The 20,721-nt window shown below is 38.3% G+C and overlaps 2 protein-coding genes across 2 annotated transcripts; one reads left to right on the forward strand and one right to left on the reverse strand.

Annotated features, from left to right (window-relative positions):
• Positions 1 to 1,235: 1,235 nt before the first annotated feature.
• Positions 1,236 to 6,543, forward strand: LOC121776732 (denticleless protein homolog A-like). The gene is made up of 7 exons (XM_042173904.1): positions 1,236 to 1,274; positions 4,920 to 5,030; positions 5,153 to 5,232; positions 5,378 to 5,462; positions 5,559 to 5,695; positions 5,779 to 5,827; positions 5,920 to 6,543. The coding sequence occupies exons 1-7, from the start codon at positions 1,236 to 1,238 to the stop codon at positions 6,307 to 6,309; spliced, it is 891 nt and encodes a 296-aa protein (XP_042029838.1). The 3' UTR covers positions 6,310 to 6,543.
• Positions 6,544 to 15,049: 8,506 nt separating this feature from the next.
• Positions 15,050 to 15,985, reverse strand: LOC121776733. The gene is made up of 4 exons (XM_042173905.1): positions 15,742 to 15,985; positions 15,366 to 15,649; positions 15,156 to 15,216; positions 15,050 to 15,060 (listed from the first exon to the last, which is right to left on the reverse strand). Exons 1-4 carry the CDS (start codon positions 15,983 to 15,985, stop codon positions 15,050 to 15,052), a joined length of 600 nt encoding a protein of 199 aa, XP_042029839.1.
• Positions 15,986 to 20,721: the final 4,736 nt, after the last annotated feature.

Here is a 20,721-nt window from a genome sequence, read left to right on the forward strand (position 1 = left end):
TCGAAGCTATAGCAGAGAAGTCTATGTACAACAGCAAACGGACAAGGTAAAAGTCAAATTTAGCATTGTAAAAATGAAAAGGGAACATCGATTACATTTAATAAGAGGAACATAGTTTACAAAGACCGCAAGAAAACCATTGATAGAGCCAAGTTGTTGCGGTGTCGCGTCAAGCAAAGATGTATCCTAATGATTAGGATGGAAACCCCAGCTAAGCCTGAACCTGGCTATCAAAGAAATTCCTCAACCCACTTCTACTAATTAGTATAGTGGAGGTAAGGGTCGAATCCCACAGAGATGATGCGTTTTGGTAATTGTGGTGATATTCTGGAAGGGTTGGTTAGCTACCACGCTTTGGGTTAAAATTCTAACTAGACTGGAAATTAATGTGGTACTCTACTGACTAGGAGGTGTGAGAGATGATTGATAAGCAGCTGTGTACGTGAGAGTAGGGGAACATTATGTCTCTAAAAATATGTGGAAGGTACGGGATTACTATAAAAGGCTAAACGGAATATCAGAGAAAAAGTGGTAGTTAGGTGACTAGGCTGACAGATGTGTAGGGTACCAGCAGAAAAAGTAGAGAAAAGTAAATGACAAAAGCAAAAAGTAACTAAAAAGTAAAAGTGGTCCCAAATTTGGATGTGGACATTGTCTTCTCCAACAAGTATGAACACAAATCAAACAACTCAGATTCCATGAACGAGAATTTCAGGTTAACAAACTCCACGAGAACAGATCTGCAATCTAAACTCCAAATCAAAAGATTAAACTAACGAAACTGAAATTACGCTTACTGGGTGACATGCAAGGTGGCAGAAATCACGTAAACTAGGCTTTCACACTTAGCCATTTCAGATCTAAAATCTAACAGTTATCTAAACTCATGAACTCAGATCTATCAATTCAGAAATGAAAACATGCTCGCAACACTTGAAAATTACCGTAACAACTAGATCTAAGCTATCTAGGCAGAAAGAAACAGAATCAAACAGGAACCGATGCACAAAAACGACTTTATATCATAAAAACATTTGGATCACAACTAAGACTTCAAAGTAAACAAATATCGAAAGTGTAACCGATTCAACGTAAGAAAACAAAGTGCGATTAACTAAGAAAGCAAATAAAGATTGTTTTGCCACTCCGGGTGATGGAACTGCTATCACCACGCAACAAACTGGCTGGAAAGAAGGACGGTGGATCTCCGACAGACTGATGGAACTCAGGTGACCATGGCTGTGGCGAGGAACGAGAATATGAAGGACGAGGCTGTAGGAACTGATCTACCGAGAGAGAATTCTAACTATGTGTGAAGGTTCATTCCCTGATCTCTCTCCAAGTGGCTTCCTTTTATAGGGAGGCCTGCCCTTGATTTTTAGGGTAGACCCTCTTCGCGAAATGACCATTTTGCCCTTACTTGTGGCTGATCTTCCCAGCAATCCTTCTTTTCCATCTCAAGCCTTTTTGGCATGCATACTGGTCAGTATAGCAACATTCTGATGCCCTTTTCACCTGAGTTGTCCGAGCCTTTCCATACTGACTAGAACACTTTCCCTGCACACTTTAGCCACTGTTTTGCAGATATATTCTAATTATGCACGTTATACTGACCAGTAATCAAGGCCTAGAATACGACTTATCAACTGTAAACCTGATGTTGGTACAAATGCTAAAAAATTGAGATAAAGTAAACATATTTATCCTAATTATACTTCAAGAAATATAAAAACCCGCTACCATGATCTCTGGTTTTGCTAATAACTCTAACATAAAGAGTGAAAGCTCATAAATGCCTTACATTTGTGTTTCTAGCAAAATATGAAAGCAAGGAAGTTCTTCCAAGTTCTTCTTGAGATTAGAAAAAGAATTTCTGAGCTCATAACACAACTTTGAAACGGTACTATCACCTACTCAATAATTAAGCTTTTGACTAACTTCAATCAATCCAACATCTTCGAGATTTTTAGCACATGCATTCCATATCCCAAATTAAACACATTAGTTTCTACTAATATGTTTAATTTTGTTTTATTTTTTCACTTCTCTTATAAAGTTTCGTTATTTTTAATATAATTATTTTTTTATATTTTCTAATTATAATGTATTTAAAATTTTTGTAAAGTAATTTTAATTCTTTATTAATACATTTATTTACTTTTATCATTTTTCAATTTTTTTAAAAGTAATTTAATTCTATTCTAATGCATTTAATATTTTTATATTTTATATCATTAGCCTCTTCTTTAGTTTTTTTAAATTATTTAAACTCTACTTCAATAAATCAAATAATGTTTTGTCATTAAAAATTATGTACAACGCAAAAGATTACATAAATTATTTGCAATATATAAATAAAAGAGTAAAAGTCAATTTTGGTCATAAACATATGACCAAAATACGAATTTGGTACAAAACATTCACTTTTTGAAAAACAGGTTCATAATAAATGAAATCCTTGTAGGAGTGTGATACGCTCGGATTTTGCACAGTTTTAAGGCCATCTTTTGGTCTGTTTTTAATGTCAAAATGCATTACATGTCTATTATTTGCATATTTTGTATATTTTGGTATTTTGACATGTTTTGTGAGAAATGTGCATATTTGAGCCTTAAAAGGGAGTCAAAACGCGAAGTTGGAAATCTGGAGTTGTTTTGCATGTCCAGCGGTCCGCTGCAACATTGCCGGTGACCACTGGCGCCCAACGGCCGCTAAGCCAATAGCGGCCCGCTCCAGGAAAGTTGTGCATGAAGTCAAGACACGCCCAGCGACCGCTACCGAGAGTCCAGAGAGTTACGGGATGATGGATGGCGACCGCTGAAACAAGTGCAGCGACCGCCAGCCAAAGGTCTGAAGCCTCGGATAACCTCATGGCGACCGCTGGCCAAGGTGCAGCGGGCCGCTAGGAAAAATCGGCGAGCGATTTTGCCCTACTTTCTCCCCAAGATTTACCATATTTTGCAACATTTTTCCTTATTTGAGAAAAGACGATTTCTCCCCTATAAATAGCCCCTAAAGCTTCATACAAAATAAGTTCCTTTCTTTGCAAAATACTTCCAGAGTTCATAAGTTAGAGTACTTCATTGTGCAAGGAGTTGAAGAAGAATTTAAGATCATCAAGTTACAAGGATTCAACCTTTGGGTTTTATTGCTTTAGTTCTTATGTTTTCATTGTCTTACCTTCAATCTATGTTTTTAGCTTATCCAATCATGTGTAACTAAACTCATAGGATTCTAGGGAAGTGTTAGTAACTTTTATTGGTTTATAAAATTCCTTTTTCTATTTAATATCCGTTTGTTCTTACTTTGTTTCTTCCTTAAGTTATTCTGTAATACTCCACGTTTGAGTGACACATTCGGTGATGATTTAATATAACTTGCTACATAATCGTGAGAAGAGGTTGTCGAGTTAGATCCACTTAATAGACACTACAATTAGCTTCCTTTAAAAGGACACTGTTAATTGAGAGTGAGAACTTTATAAGGGTCTTAGGAGCTTTTAGGAGTTATACATTTAGGATTGACAACCCTAATATTCGTAATCAATGTTTGGTCGACAGTTTTGATGTTCGTGGTTCCTTATTATTTACTATTACTTGAGGTTTTTTTGTCTCCATTTGTAAGAAATTTAAGAAACGTTTGATATTATTGTTGGTTCCCCACATGTTTATTTGCTGCTCTTGGTCCCCGCTTGTAAAACATTAACAATGTTTCTTACAGGTGTGATCTAGAATAACAAACAAACAATTGGGCCAACAACAATATTATACGTTTCTTGAGTTCCTTAGAGGTGGTGACCAACAAAAAAACAAGAGTAATAAACAATAGGGGATCGCAGACATCAAAATTGTCGACCGACTAAAAAGGGGGGAGAATTCAAAGCGCACCTCATCTCCATTTTTTACCAAAACTGCCATGCCCGTCATCCTTTCTTCGAAAAATCGAAGCTTCATAGACGAAATCAACAAAAATTGCGCCTAGGGTTTGAGGAAGATGGAAAACGGCTATGGAGAATGACGATACTCATGTTTCCTTTTGAAATTATGTTTTATTTTAATGAAGTTGTTGTTTGTTTTTATAGAGTTGTATTTTGTTTTACCAATTTGCCATTTGTGTTTTTTTAATTGCATAATACACATAGTTATGCCAAATACAAATCTATATAGGAGTATGATATTTCTGCTAAATAGAATTTAAAAACAAATGATCGTGATATTATAAATAAATTTAAAAGTTGGGGCTATGTATATAATTTATGGGACCAATTACCCTTATTAAAACATTGAAATTATTAGTATGATACTAAAATTGCAGCTAGAATAGACAGATGGAAACGATGCCATTATTGACGAAAGGTAAGGAAACAATGACTGAGCTTGTTCACATTTTTAAGATATAGCAAGAAATGGGGTTAAATCATGGGCATTTTATGTTGTTCAGTGTACAAGCTTCAAACTGTTCAAGGCTGAAATAATGAGAATTAAAATGAATCAAGAATTGAAGATGGCCATTTTCATCAATCAATCCTTTTCATTTTTTTGCAAGGCCATTTTCATTAATGTCGCATCATTTTGACTATGGATTTACTCTCAAACCAACTCTCTTTTCTAGAACACTAAACGTCCTTACAAGAATTACATGTAAGTGGGGCCTACTTAATTTTATCAGCATAAAACAAGTGAACACACACACATGCTCGAATTCTTCATATTCTGCTTCACCAAATGGTAGGTAGGTAGGTTCATCTATTTTTTTTAATCTTTGTAACATCAGTAGCGTGTAGTAGTAATTATGTAAGTAATAGACATAATTCACAAATACTCTAGTCAAAATAACAAACTAAAACAATTCAAAATAAAAAAAACAACATAACAAAGAACTTTTAACCATTCATCTGCTGAGAGCATCTCCAATAATAGGCGAGCGACCGACTCGCCGATTTTTGGCGCTCGCCGGTCCGCTCGCCGAACTATTACAGCCGGCGAGTGCCAATTTCGGCGAGAATTTCGGCGAGCGCCAAATCAACCGAGGTAAATACCTAAAATTTCTGTTCGATGGTGGTTGCTTATGCAGTAAACCTAAGTGAAACATGGAGTATCAATTATCATCAGAGTTTTTAAAGGACTAAAAGGAGCAAACTGTTATTTTGTAGGAAAAGAGATTACATGGCATATCTAGCCTGTCTCAAGATTTAAACGGGATGTTTATTACTGCCTCATGCATGGATCACAGGTGAATTTCATATTGAATCCTAAGCTTTCATAGTTAATTTATAAGGTAGTAATCACATTCTGACTGAATTCAGATGTGACCGGAGGAAACTAATGAAAATATCAAATGTAAAGCTTGACATGAATCAATTTGTTTTTTTTTTCAGGGTTTACCTGTATAATGTGCTTCAGCTTGAGAAGGGGCCAATAAAAACTTTTTCTGGAGGCCGAACTGAGTCGTTCTTTGTGAAAGTATAAATCTTTGCTATGTTCAATGTAGTTCAGGTGTTCAATATAATTTTTCAATCAGCCTTGGTAGCTCAGTATATAAATTTTACTTGGTTACAGTCAGCGATCAGCCCTGATGCAGCTCACATACTCAGTGGTTCTAGCGATGGGAATGCCTACATATGGCAGGTGGACAAACCCCAGATGGATCCTATTGTTTTGAAAAGCCATGATGGAGAAGTCACAGCAGTAAACTGGTTCGTCCTCTTAAACATTTATTTTTCAAATTATTGACTTGGTACTACTACACATATTCTAACCAAGACTGTGGTATGTGCAGGTGTCCATCAGAGATGGGGAAAGTGGCAACTTGCTCAGACGATTTCACAGTAAGCCTCTTAGATTTGTAGTCGAAATAGTTTTAGATCACTTTGCTACATTCTTAAAGCATAAACTTACATAATTTCATCCAATCTCTTAGGTTCGTCTTTGGAACATCCAAAGCAGTTGCTATTCAAATATGCGATCTCCTTCGTCACTGAGAAAGAGAGTCCGGGCGCTTCCAAGAATGGAGAGGCGAAAACTGTTCTCAGAAGAGCCATCAAACTCAAAAAGCAACGAAGACACCAACTCCCGTACTCCCATAACGATGCCAGAAATGAGGACACCAGAATCCCAGAAGAAGTTGTCCTTTAGTTTTGAAGTAAAAGAGGATTTAGTGAGAACTCCAGAAGCTGAAACCAGAAGCCCTTCTTCAGTTCTAAACCCTCCTTCCTCGCTGAAAAGGAAGACCATCCGAGACTATTTTCCTGTTCCATTTAACAAACTCTCTACTGCTAAGTCGAGCTTTCCAGAGTGCACCGATCAATAACGACTATAGGGGATGTAAAATTGTTTAATATACATGTATATGTTAAGAAGGGATCACATTGAACTTGTACTATTAGAGAGGGTAAAAACAATATAAACCCTCTTCTGAATTCTGTAACAAATGAAATTGAACTCTGATTGAACATTTTTGGATTTTGAAATCTTTGTAAGGTGCTAGTGAATGGTTGCTTCCCCCCAGTTTATTAGAGGGTGTTGGAAGGAAATCACAATATTGAAGGAAATCACACAAATTAGGAAATTGATATATTCCTTGATTTTGTATATTTATTGATTCCATGTTTAGGGAAAATCTTGCCATCTATAGGGATTCCTTAGCATATTTAAAGGCATGTATATTGTGCCAAAATAATAGAAGTTGAATGAATACAATACTGATTTTCAACATGGTACCTAGGTGTGCACAAACCGAACCGGCCCGGCGGTTAACCGCCGGTTCGTGCCCGCCGGTTCATAAACCGGAACCGGGACCGGAACCGGCGGTTTGAACAGTCCGGCGGGTTGCCGGTTCCAACGGACCGGTTCAGGGTCGAAAAATGCGTGAACCGTGAACCGTGAACCGGCGGTTTACCTGTTTGAACCGGCGGTTTACCGGTTTGAACCGGCGGTTCAACGGTTCAAACCGCCGGTTCAACCGAATTTTTTTAAAAAAAATTATTTATAAAAATTGATTTTAATATTTAAAATCAATTTTTACAAATAAATGAATACAAGAAATTCGTAATAGCCCATATATATTTGATGGGCTTGCGAATTTATGAAACCATTCTTGGTTGTTTCTCTTTTATAGAGACATCCTTGAATGATGTATGTTCCACTTTCGATGTGGGACAAACTCATTCTTGGTTGTTTTTCTTTTATAGAGACATCCTTGAATGTTTTATGTTCCACTTTCGATGTGGGACAAAATCATTCTTGGTTGTTTCTCTTTTATAGAGACATCCTTGAATGTTTTATGTTCCACTTTCGATGTGGGACAAAATCATTCTTGGTTGTTTCTCTTTTATAGAGACATCCTTGAATGTTTAATGTTCCATTTTCGATGTGGGACAAAATATGTTGAAGTACTTTATTTTATAACTACATGTTTAGAACATTCATTCATCTTTTTCCAATGTGGGATACAAAACTTTCTTTTGTCTTATACTTTTCTTCATGTTTTGTATGATATATATAAACAAAATTATTATTCAAATATATTCTTGATTGATAAAAATAAAGAATTATTGAGAAATATGATTTGTATGTAGAAAATATTTATTTGTGTAATAATTATTGTTAGGTTTATACAATTTGTATAAGAATTATTCTTTCAATGTGTATAATATTATTTATTAGTTAACATATACATAAATTTATAAACATAAGCAAATCATTAATGATAAATAAAATATTAAGTAGTGTTTATTAATTTTTGTAAATAAAATATATTCATTATAAGTTGAAATACACTCTCTATAATTCAATACACTCTCTATAATTCAAGTAGTGTTTTCCCTATAATTCAATACACTCTCTTCCAATTTAAATGCTCAAGTCCAATATTAAGTATTGATATTTTAAAAATCAAAAGGTTTAACTTTAAGTAGTGTTTATTAATTTTTGTAAATAAAAAATATTCATTATAAGTTGTAATTTTTAGTCTAATTCAAATTTATTATCAATAAAATTATAATTTTCACCTTATTGTTTGAAATTTGTTTAAGCACATTTTATACATAATAAAGACTAAAAAGTCAAAAAAAAAATTAAAGTTGGATTTGATTTTTAAAATGCCAATACTTGGATGATAGTATATTGGATTTTATTTAATTTAAAAGATAGTATATTGAATTATTCTCTTTTATAGTTACACATTTTGGATGTGTTACTCTTTATTTCAATGAGAGATAAAAGTCTTTATTTATAAGTATATTATAGATCGTCCATCATTCTTCGTCTATATTAATACTCTATCTTCTATTATTATAATTTAACAACAAATATTATTACATAAACTATTATTCATTAGTTCTTTATCATTAATGATTTGCTTAGGTTTATAAATATATGTATATGTTAACTAATAAATAATATTATACACATTGAAAGAATAATTCTTATACAAATTGTATAAATCTAACAATAATTATTATACAAATAAATATTTTCTAAATACAAATCATATTTCTCAATAATTCTTTATTTTTATCAATCAAGAATATATTTGAATAATAATTTTGTTTATATATATTATACAAAACATGAAGAAAAGTAGAAGATAAAAGAAAGTTTTGTATCCCACATTGGAAAAAGATGAATGAATACTCTAAACATGTAGTTATAAAAGAAAATACTTCAACATATTTTGTCCCACATCAAAAGTGAAACATAAAACATTCAAGGATGTCTCTACAAAAGAGAAATAACCAAGAATGATTTTGTCCCACATCGAAAGTGAAACATAAAACATTCAAGGATGTCTCTATAAAAGAGAAACAACTAAGAATGATTTTGTTCCACATCGAAAATGAAACATAAAACAACCAAGAATGGTTTCATAAATTCACAAGCCCAACAAATATCTATGGGCTATTATGAATTTCTTGTATTCATTTATTTGTAAAAATTGTTTTTAAGTATAAAAATCAATTTTTATAAATAAAAAGTATATTTTTTTAAATTTTCAGTTAAACCGCCGGTTCAAACCAGCGAACCGCCGGTTCATGCCAAAAACCGGCGGTTTTGAACCGCCCGTAAACAGGAGGTTTTTTGAACCAGAACCGGAACTGCCGGGACCCTTGGCGGGCCGGTTCCGGTTCATGCATATGATGAACCGTGAACCGCCGGTTCATGAACCGGAACCGGTGGTTCGGAACCGTTGTGCATGCCTAATGGTACCAGAGCAAAGGCTCAGAAAAATATCATCATAGCCTAGAAACCTTTCCCGGCCAAGAAGGCGAACCTGCGATCTACACCAAAAATGTCAGACAACGAGGAGGAGCGAAAACCATACAACATTGAGGATGAACGATTAAAGATGAGCAAGAATGTTACTCTAGCCGTTAAACTTAACGGGACGAATTACTCCCTGTGGAAACGGTTGATGAGAGTAGCAATTGTAGGGAGGCGGGCAAACCGATATATCACCGGTACACCGCCTCCACCGGAACTAGGGATGCGAGGCTACTCAAGTTGGGAGGAAGCCGATATGATCGTATTCTCATGGATCATTAACAACGTTGAGACCGAAATTGTTGTCGATTTCGCACACCACCAGACTGCACAGGCTCTATGGGAGAGCCTACAAACCACTTTTGAAAGCACGACAGATCCATATTTGCTGTATGATTTGGAGGAGAAGGCAGGCAAGGTTGTCCAAGGAGAACAGGGGCTCGAGACATACTGGCGACAACTTCACGGAGTCTGGATCGAGATCGACCGGTCGACTGCTGCGACAAGGGAATCAGCCAACTCCGAACATATGTAGGAACCAGACGCCTATTCAAATTTCTGACAGGACTCAACCCGGTATACGACAGAATCTGGAGGGACATTCTCAAAGAGATCCCATTGCCCTCAGCCGAGACCGTGTACGGGATGGTGAAAAGAGAAGCCGCCCGGCGCAAGATGATGCCAGCAACAGACCCTGACCACCAGACCGGCGCAATCAACGGCGACTCATCATCGGGCCAAATTGGACTCGGGTTCGCTGTCCGAAACCAACCTCAACAACGGCCAAACCAGCCACCACCACGAGCAGCCGCACAACCACCCAACCGTCGAGGATTCAAACCCGATAAATCAAAGATGTGGTGCTCACACTGTGGAAAGAACAAACATACCAGAGAAACGTGTTTTCTCCTCGTTAGATTCCCGGAGTGGTGGGATGAGAATCAAAAGGCAAAGGCACGGTTGGCAATCGGGATGGAGGATGGTGGCGGTGGACTATGTCCGCAAGGGGCGGGCAACCGGGAGGTCACCGTCACCCGTGGGAAAGTAGGGGACACCGGCCAGCAGCAGGGCGGAGGCGGCAGAGCCGGCAAGGCAGCTGGAATTGGGGAGGCGGCTTTTGCCGAGAGAAAAGGAGGCGGCTCAATTGGAGGTATGGGATTAGGGTTGACAAATCCTAATCCCCAATTTAATTTGCTATTTAGTCCTTCAAGTTCGATTGATGCTAAAAAAAAACCCCACTGCATGAGTCATTTTTATTCTAGCCCATGTAGTTCTAAGAGTATTCAATTTGAGCCCCGAAAATTGCATACGAGACCCCAAAATAATGAATTTCGAGATAAAACCCCTAAAGTAGCTGAAAATACTTTCCTTAGCCCAAATCATTTTGCACCTTTGGAGAATATCCCGATTGCCTGTATTGCCCAAAGTAGAACCGATTCTAAGAAAAGTGGATGGATTTTTGATTGTGGGGTGACTGATACTATGTCCTATGATAGAGATGATTTTTCTGAATTTGATGGAGCGAAAAAAAGCCATATACAAACTGCTGATGGGGAATTAACTGTTGTGAATGGGAGTGGAACCATCGAAATTTCTCCGACCTTAAAACTAAAAAATTGTCTATATGTGCCCAAATTATCCCATAAACTCATGTCTATCAGCCATATAACGAAAGAATTAAACTGTACATTACTGATGCATCCAAATTTCTGTGTATTACAGGATATCGGGACGAGGAGGATAATTGGGCGTGGCACTGAGCGTCAAGGTCTCTATTATGTAGATGAGATTGCTCAACAAGGTGGCACCGCAATGCTTGCTCACGGATCTGCAAACCGGGAAGCTTGGTTGTGACACCGCAGACTAGGGCATCCATCCTCGAGTTATTTAAAATTACTTTTTCCAAAGTTTTCTCATTTTAAGGATATTACTTGTGAGTCTTGCGTTTTGGCGAAAAGCCACAGACAATCCTTTAGATCACGCGATACTCGTGTTGAGACTATTTTTTCTTTAGTACATGCGGATGTTTGGGGTCCCGCTCCTATTATTGGTGATCATGGTTTTAAGTATTTCCTTCTAGTTGTGGACGATTGCACTAGATTAACTTGGGTATATTTTTTGAAACATAAATCTGAAGTCTTCGAAAAATTTACTCACTTTTTTACTTTGATCCAGACACAATTCCAAACCGGTATCAAAATCCTTAGATCCGACAATGGTAGGGAATTTGTTAATAAAGAAATGACAAATTTTTTTAAGGAAAAAGGATTAGTTCATCAAACTACTTGTCCCTATACACCTAAACAAAATGGGTAGCAGAGAGAAAGAATAGGGTAATCCTAGAGATCACAAGAGCCCTGTTTTTTGACTCAGGAGTCCCGAAGTTTCTGTGGCCCGAAGCTGTTGCTACTGCTGTCTATCTAATTAATCATCTGCCCTCTAAAATATTAGGTATGAAAACTCCTCTACAGATTCTTTCATCTTTAACTAATATTCCGACACCTCTCACTCTTCCGCTCAAAATCTTTGGTTATTCTGTTTATGTGCATGTGCCAAAACTTGAAAGAACTAAATTTTCTGCATGTGCAATAAAATGAGTTTTCTTGGGGTATGGGATAAATCAGAGAGGGTATGATGCTATCACCCAGGGTCTAGGAAAATTATAACAACCATGAATTGCAATTTTCTAGAGAGTGAATATTTTTATACCAAACCTCGGGGTCAGGGGGAGAATCATGGTAAGGGGGGGTGTGAAATAATTCGACCCCTCAATTTGTCGGTGCCACACCTAAACATCTTGACCGCGAAACTAACAGAGCAAGCTAGTGTCACCGCCGAGCCAGTCATGTCTGTTGTAGAGCCTCCTCAAACGCCTATGCCCGAATCTTCTCCTTCAGTGATATCTAAGTTAATTCTTGAAACTAGCTCAGATAATACCATTATTACCCCTGACGAGTCTGGTATAGATGAGAGTGAGAATGCAACAATTGATGGTGATACTGGCCGTTTTGTGCTCCCTCCAAGAAGCACTCGCGGCATCCCGACTAAGAGATACAGTCCTCAAAGGATTCGCAAAAGCAGATATTCTATGGCAAACCTGGCCAAAGCCAATCTAACTGAAATGGCTAGGGCATTTGAAGCAGCTCTTTATGAGCAGGAGGAAATCCCATACACAGCCGAGGAGGCCATGAAAATTCCTCGTTGGAAGGAAGCAATGCTAGTAGAGATGCGGGCCCTACTGAAGAGTAATACATGGGAGGTTTGTCTGAAACCTGATGGAGTTCGAACAGTGGGGTGTAGATGGGTCTTCACCATCAAACGGAGGCCGGATGGGTCGATTGAAAGGTATAAGGTGAGACTGGTGGCCAAAGGGTACACTCAGACCTATGGGGTTGATTATGCCGAGACATTCTCACCAGTGGCAAAAATGAGCACTATTCGAGTACATTTTTCGATATCAGCAACCAAGGAGTGGCCATTGCATCAGTTCGACGTGTACGGCCTTTTTACATAGAGAACTACAAAAGCCCATCTATATGGAAGCACCTCCCGGATTTACTGGGGAATTCGAAGGAGGTAAGGTCCGCAAATTAAAACGGACACTGTACGGGATAAAAGAGTCACCTAGAGCATGATTTGGGAGATTTACAGAGGTGATGAAAAAATATGGGTACAAGCAAAGCAACTCTGATCATACCTTGTTCTTGAAGAAAAGAGAAGGAAAAATCACTTGTCTGATCATCTATGTAGATGATATGATAATCACTGGCGATGACGAAGAAGAGATAGCCCAGCTAAGAAAGAATTTATTCGCAGAATTTGAGATGAAGGACTTGGGGCTTCTGAAATACTTCCTGGGTATAGAAGTTCTAAGATCAAAAAGGGGAATCTTCATCGGTCAGAAGAAGTATGTTTTAGATCTTCTAACTGAAACATGATTACTGGATTGTAAGCTGACAGACACTCCTATGGTTCAGAATCACGGTTTACGGATAGTTGAAGGAGCTGAAACTACTCACTGCACCAGATACCAGCGTCTAGTTGGGAAACTGATGTACTTGTCCCATACTAGACCCGATATAGCCTACGCAGTTAGGGTGGTCAGTCAGTTCATGCATGCACCTCAAGTAGCTCACTGGGAAGCAGCTCTGAGGATCGTTCGGTACTTAAAGGGGACAGTAGGTCATGGAATTCTGTTTGAGAATCATGGACATCTGGAAATTCATGGGTTTACCGATGCTGACTAGGCAGGAAACCCAAATGACAGAAAATCAACAGATGGTTACTTCACCTTTGTGGGAGGGAACCTTGTCACATGGCGAAGCAAGAAACAAAAGGTAGTAGCTTTGTCGAGTGCTGAAGCTGAGTTTCGAGGTATTAAAAGTAGATTGACAGAGATTCTATGGTTGAAGAAATTGATGACTGAGTTGGATTTGAACTCCAAAAATTCGTGCAAGTTGTTCAGTGATAATAAAGCGGCAATCAGTATATCCGAGAATCCAGTCCAGCATGACCGCACGAAACATGTCGAGGTGGATCGACATTTCATCAAGGACAATATAGAGGCAAAAACAGTAGAACTTCCTTTTGTGAGATCAGAAGACCAATTGGCAGATATGCTCACAAAAGCTGTCGATGCAAGGAACTTCCGTGAAGTATTGGGCAAGTTAAGAATGTATGATCACATTACTTAACTTGAGGGGGAGTGTTGGAAGGAAATCACAGGATTGAAGGAAATCACACAAATTAGGAAATTGATATATTCCTTGATTTTGTATATTTATTGATTCCATGTTTAGGGAAAATCTTGCCATCTATAGGGATTCCTTAGCCTATTTAAAGGCATGTATATTGTGCCAAAATAATAGAAGTTGAATGAATACAATACTGATTTTCAACAGCGGGATTGGGTCATCATGCATGTGTGACATTTTCCGATGGTGCACATACGACCATCTCCGCCAATTGTGTCTCGTTCTGAATGTGTGTGGAAGCGTGTGCCTCGTCCTTGAAATAAATGACTATTTCCTTTTTTATTGAATTGTTAGAGTTGATTAATAAACGATCTGATTGAAGAGTCTTAATACTTTTTCAAAGTTGTTTCTTAACTTCACACTTAAACTATTTAAATTTCTCAAAGGCCTCAAATTTATGTTTCATAAAATACACATATTCATACCTTGATAAATTATCAGTAATGAAGTACGAATAACCATCTCTTGCTTAAGTTGGAAACGGTCCACACACATCTGTATGAATCAACTCTAGCAAATCCTTAGCACACTCCCCTTTCCCAGGAAATTATTACTTGTCATTTTTCCTTTGAGATATAATTCACAAGCTCCATATTATTCTAAATCAAATGAAGTGAGATAGTCTAACTTTCTCAATCTTGCTATTCTTTTCTCATTAATATGACCAAGTCTGCAGTGCCAAGGATGAGTTGCATTATTCGTATTACATAGTTTAGGCCTTTTGTTTTGCACATTGAGAATATTTCGTTTGTATTCAAGCATATATAATCCATTTTCAAGAGTGACATTCCCATAAAACAATCCATTAAAAGAAAACAAGCATAAGCTGTTTGCAAAATGGAAGGAAAACCTTCAATGTCTAACATCGGAATGGAAATAATATTCTTAGAAATAACTGGAACGAAATAACAATTGAAAAATTCTAGTCTATGTCCCGAGGGAAGATCCAATCTGTAAGTCCCCACGCATTCGACAGCAACTCTTGCTCCATTCCCAACAGGCAAATCAACTTCTCCATGCCTCACTTTCCTGCAGTCACTTAGACCCTGCACATTATTACAAATGTGTGAGCCACAAGCTGTATCTAATACCTAAGATTGTGAATTATTCATAGACATATTTATTTCAATGACAAACATACCTGAGCTCCCACTTTCTGCACCTAGTGCCTTGAATTTTGGGTAGTCTCTCTTCCAATGTCTCTTCTCATGACAGAAAAGACACTCATCCTTTGATAATTTGACTTCTTCTTAGCCCCTCCACTCTTAGGCTTTAGAACAACATCCTTATATGCTTTTTTCTTCTATTGTTGCTTATTCTTCCATTTGGAAGACTTCGCAAAAAAGCTCACCATGAGCACAGATTTTACTTTAGCAGCGGAAGACTCATAAGTCTTAAGCATGTTGTGCAATTCTGGCAGCCCAACCTTCGTGTTGTTCATGTTGAAATTCACAATGAAATTTTTAAAACTGCTAGGAAGAGACTGAAGACTTAGATTTGTTGAGATATTTGCGGGGAGCACCGTTCCAATCGATGCTAACCTCTCAATCAAATCAATCATTTTCAGCATATGCTCATAAACCTTGCCTCCAGCATGTAGCTTGCACTTGAAGAGATCGCGAAGTATCACATACCCTATAGTTTGAGCTTGTGAAGCATACAACTCTCCAAGTGCTTAAAAATTTCATATGGAAACATGTGCTCATGGTTTCTTTGGAGTTCCAAACTCATAGAAGACATCATGACACACTGAGCATCAGATGCATTATCAACGTGTTTCTGATGAGCTTCAACGTTAAACGTAGCAAACTCAGGAGATTCCTTATTGGGGATGACACCTATAGGATTGTCCAAGACATACTCAACCTTGTCATGCCTTAGCACCAAGCGCAAACAACAGAGCCAATTCGTGAAATTTGACCCAGTCAACTTGTTTGTTTCCATCAAACATTTGTAAGCCAAGTTTGACATATTATCTGAACAGAAAAATATAATGAAAAACAAATTAGAAAAGCATACAAAGATCACATTCGTATCACTAACCAAACAAGAGTTTATTGTATTGATTAGCTCCCACTAATTTTAACATATATTATGTCCCCCAAACATAAAATACGAATTTATATCAAATATAAATTTTAGTGGTCGTCTATATTATTGCAGCCCCTGCTTTGGCTGATCACTACAATAATATCACAAGGTAGGCCTCCAAGCCAATTGCAACAACTATTTTTACAATTTTTGGTTTATTAATCCAATTAATATGCATCCATAAACTATTTAGGTCGCTTTGGCGTCACTAAACAATTTAAGCAAGTCAACCCCATCACACGAAGCCAACCATGCATCTATGAATAAGCCTAGGCCTTGTGGATTTAGAGTAAACGCTTTGGCGTAAAACTCGAGGTCGAAAAGGCTAGGAACATCAAACAATTATGATGGACGATGCGTTTGTTTCAAAAACAATACTTATATTTTATAGGGAAAAAGTGTGATACTAGTTGTGAATATAATATCCAATATTAAAACTCAAACAATTACTGGGCGCCACCTACCCATACATAGTATAACATGGACTACAAATACTAGGCGCCGTCTACCCAGGCATAGTATAACACGGACTGCACATACTAGGCTCCGCCTATCCAAACATAGTATAAAACGGACTACACATAGTGGGCGCCGCCTACCCAAACATAGTATAACACGGTCTCTAACTAGTATAGTTAAATAATGATAAGCATAAATCAAATAGCATGCTAACAAAACAAATAATGCTCAACAAATAAAATCAAATTTTATTCTCTAATTAAGTGTGGACTAATAATTCACATTAATTCTAAATTAACATTAATTATACATTAATATAAATTGTAATTTATCAATCTAAATGATAATCAATTAATGTCATTGAGATTATACATAGTATAAATAGGCTACTGCCTTAGAGCATCCACAACGGTGGTGGCCCAACCCGCGTCCGTCCGCGCCGCTGGTACGGACGTGTCTCGCCGCCGCTGCTCGATGCATCAAGCAGCCGTGCCAGCGAGTAGGACACGTGGCGCGCGGCGATTGGGCAACGGCATAGCCGTTGCTTTTGAATTTTTTTAATTAAAAATCGGTTTTTAATTAAAAAACCGATTAAAAAAATTCACTTCCCAAAACAAATATATTCGTTTATTACCGTTTTTTACCACTTTTTAATTTTTTTTTCACCAAAAATATACACTTTTATCTATAAATACCCTCACTTTCACACCCAAAAATTCACATCAAACTACACAATTCTCATCTTCATTCTCCCATATCCATTCTCATATTCATTCTCCCATATCCATTTTCATCGTCATTCTCTCATACCCTACAACATAACAATATCCGGCCAAGGCGATGACCACCCGCCCTCTCACGGTTGGAACCCTGAATGGTTCGGTTCACAACCGTTTCCTAGTCCGGAAACGGAATATTTGGCCCTCCTCAAACCTAAGATTCGGGCGTTTCGGGTGGCTACCGGCCATACCAAATCGACGACCAAGGTGCCTCTGAAGGGCGATACGGGTGGACACCGGAGCCTAGGCCGATCGCCCCCTCCCAAACTCCATCTCCTCCTACTCGCGGTGTCCGCACACTGTACACTCCGGTGGAGATGGATAAATTGTTCAAGGCGTACTTGGAAATCTCCGAAGATGCGGTGGTTGGCACGAACCAATCCGGCGATCACTTTTGGTGGCGCGTCTCTTGCCGGTACAATGAAAACCGGCCGCCGGGAAAGATCGAGCGCAACGAGAGTATGGTGGTCAACTCCATCGGCCGAGCCAACGAAGAAATTGGCAAGTTTAATGGCTATTTCTTCCAAGAGACGCGGAATGCCGGGAGCGGCCGGAGCGAGGTCGACATCATCACTGTCTCGCTGAGCACCTACCAATCCATGAACGACAAGTCGTTCAAGTACCTCAACGTTTGGCAGGACACGCGGACGCACCCGAAGTATATGGGAGGCGTAACATCCTCCTCTAGCGGCTCCTCCAAACGATCAAGGTCGGTATCCCTATCCGACGCCGGCTCCGAAGAAGTGGCTAGCCAACTCGCCGGAGCTATCTTGGGTAGCCCCGACGTCGGACCAAGTGGATCCCGACGCCGACCGCAAGGAAGGAAGAAGGCGGCGGCCGACCGCCGTCGCGCCGCGACTCCATCTGCCCCCGCTCCCGAACCCGCTCCCTATGCGCCACCTCCAAGCCCGAACAACTCGCTGTGGATGCTCTTAGGCCAACTCAATATGGCCTATAGGTCAACTATGACCCCCACGCAACTTCAAACGCACGAGACCATGATATTGAGTCTCCAAAAACAATTGGGGTTAGTACCTCCGGATAAGTAGTCTTCCTGGGGTAATATTAGCCAATAATTATGTAATTTTTAATTTTTAGGAGTTTAATTATGTAATTTTTAATTTTTAGTATTTTAATTATGTATTTTTTAATTTTTAGGATTTTAATTATTTCTTTTTTATTTTATTTGTAATTTGTAATATTTATTGTGGTTTTTTTAATGAATTTTAATATTATGAAAATGTTTTTGTTTAATTGAATTTTAAATTAAATTGTGCTCGTCCTTGCGGAAGAGTACAGCTGTGGATGTGGGTGTTGTGCTCTTGCCAGAGAGCAGGCATGAATAGTGTCGCCGGGCCCACAACCGTGCTCGTTGGCAAGAGCACAGTTGTGGATGCTCTTACGCCCATGTACAGTGACGCAACAATAAAATAAACAGCCCAACTGCTTGATTATTTTAGGGCCCCAAAAGTGTAGCCCAACTGATTTTAAAACCGACCCAGTCATATTATTTCAATCTTGGCCCATATTCATAGCCTACTACCATAGTTTGCAACTTGTCCAATATTAGATGCCTTGTCTAGATTATTTAGGAAAATCTAGACAAGTTTCAATCTATACATGCCTTAAGTCCAATATTACAAAATGATCAGAGCCTAATCTATTACAATCGGAAGTGAAAGATGTGCAAGTCTCGGGCAGCCCGTTGGACTGCAAGCATCCCAACAAAGTCCAAGACAACACCAATATCCCCAAATGAATGTTCCTACATAAAATGGGCAGTTAGTAGAAACTATTATAGCTAATGCCAAGATCAAAATATAAAGTAGTATGGATTAAAGAGGACTTCATTTATGAGGACTCACACATTATATCCAAATAAAATATGAGGAGATTGCAAGTGGGTAGTATGCATTTAATGCATATAATCTTTGCATATCTCTGTTAAGAAGATTGAGGGGGTAGATTATGCCAAGTAAACAAGTAAGATATCAAATCTCCGCAGGAGATCAAAACTTATCAAAATAAGAGATTTTTATATCATAGCCTACTACCATAGTTTGCAACTTGTCCAAGGATGACAACTATATATAACCCTAAAGTCTTTACAAGTATCGAACACCCAAACTTCTCTTCACACACACACCAACAAATCGAATGGGAGAACAAGAATCAGAGACGGGGGAGTATTGCGGATGATTATAGGATCAGACTCCACAATCCAACAACACTTTGTTCCCATATCAAAAAGGTAAACCCCAAGCCTCCCTTTTCTTTCATATTCATATATGTACAAGCATATGCATATATAATTTGTAAGTAGAATCTGTCCAAGTAACATTAACCAATACACAACAAGTTTAACATCATCTCCCACCACCAAACCATCCATAATAGTAAGACAAATGCCCCAAGTCACCAAGTTCATGAAGTAAAATGGAGGAAGCATACACTTTAAAGAATAGTCAATTGGAAAACTTATCTCATGAGTACGAATCTGCCGGATTTCCGGCGATGGCTCTTTGGCAGCCCGTAGACGACGTGGGTAGCCCTACACCCTCATGACTGTCAATAAATTCACAATCTCGATGAATCTACAAGATGAATCTACAAGATGAAAACACAAAACATTTAAATCAAAGGTTTAATCTTAAGGAGAAGAAAATAAAATTGAAATAGAATGAAGTTAACTTCACTTTGCTTGTCAAAACCGGCGGAGAGGCGGCCGGTGAGAACTGACGGAGAGAGTGCAGCAGCAGGGGTTTTCCACTGCGTGCAGCAACGGCGTGGGGAGGAGGCCGAAGCCGCTGCCTGTGCATGCACAGCAGCGGCGGCGGTAGATCGGGAGAGAGAGGGGGCGGTGGCGTGAGCTATAGACAAGAGAGAGAGGAGCGAGAGGGAGAGGAGAAAGAGGGGGAAAGGAGAAGGGACAGACGGAGGGGGGAGAAAGAGACACCACCGGAGGCGGCGGTGGACGACGGCTCTGGCCAAGTGAGTTATGATTGCACCAAATTTAGAAAATTAAGGAGTCCTAGACCAGTTTAGAAAATAATATCTTTTGGGAAGAAATCAAATTTCGGTAATCTAGCATGCGCCAAATTAATTATGGAAGAAGGAGCATCAAACAATACATGAGTTTTTAGGAATTTCTTAAAGAACAGTGAAAATGAAAAGGGCTTAATTAGGAGGCATACATTCCTATTAAAGTTTAAGAATTTCTTGAAGTCTAATTAATATATTATATTATACTTTTTTTTGTTCTAAAAGGTTATCTTTGCATGTTAAAGTTGGAGCGAGAATTTCAAGTTAAGGAAATTAGATGAACGAGGTGAGCTTTCTTATACTAAAAATACAAATTATATTTTATGAAAATAAGAA

This window comes from Salvia splendens, chromosome 18 (genome assembly GCF_004379255.2).
Source record: "Salvia splendens isolate huo1 chromosome 18, SspV2, whole genome shotgun sequence".
NCBI classification, from domain to species: domain Eukaryota; kingdom Viridiplantae; phylum Streptophyta; class Magnoliopsida; order Lamiales; family Lamiaceae; genus Salvia; species Salvia splendens.

Bases quoted from the DNA above. Each gene is read 5' to 3' on its own strand.
- LOC121776732 (XM_042173904.1), top strand. From the start codon at position 1,236: ATGGCTGTGGCGAGGAACGAGAATATGAAGGACGAGGCT. The intron at 1,275-4,919 runs GTAGGAACTGAT...CTCCAATAATAG, and splicing joins AGAATATGAAGGACGAGGCT to GCGAGCGACCGACTCGCCGA. The intron at 5,463-5,558 runs GTATAAATCTTT...ACTTGGTTACAG, and splicing joins CTGAGTCGTTCTTTGTGAAA to TCAGCGATCAGCCCTGATGC.
- LOC121776733 (XM_042173905.1), bottom strand. From the start codon at position 15,985: ATGTCAAACTTGGCTTACAAATGTTTGATGGAAACAAACAAGTTGACT. The intron at 15,650-15,741 runs GTTTGGAACTCC...CTCAAACTATAG, and splicing joins TGTCATGATGTCTTCTATGA to GGTATGTGATACTTCGCGAT. The intron at 15,217-15,365 runs GTGAGCTTTTTT...TGTCATGAGAAG, and splicing joins AAGTAAAATCTGTGCTCATG to AGACATTGGAAGAGAGACTA.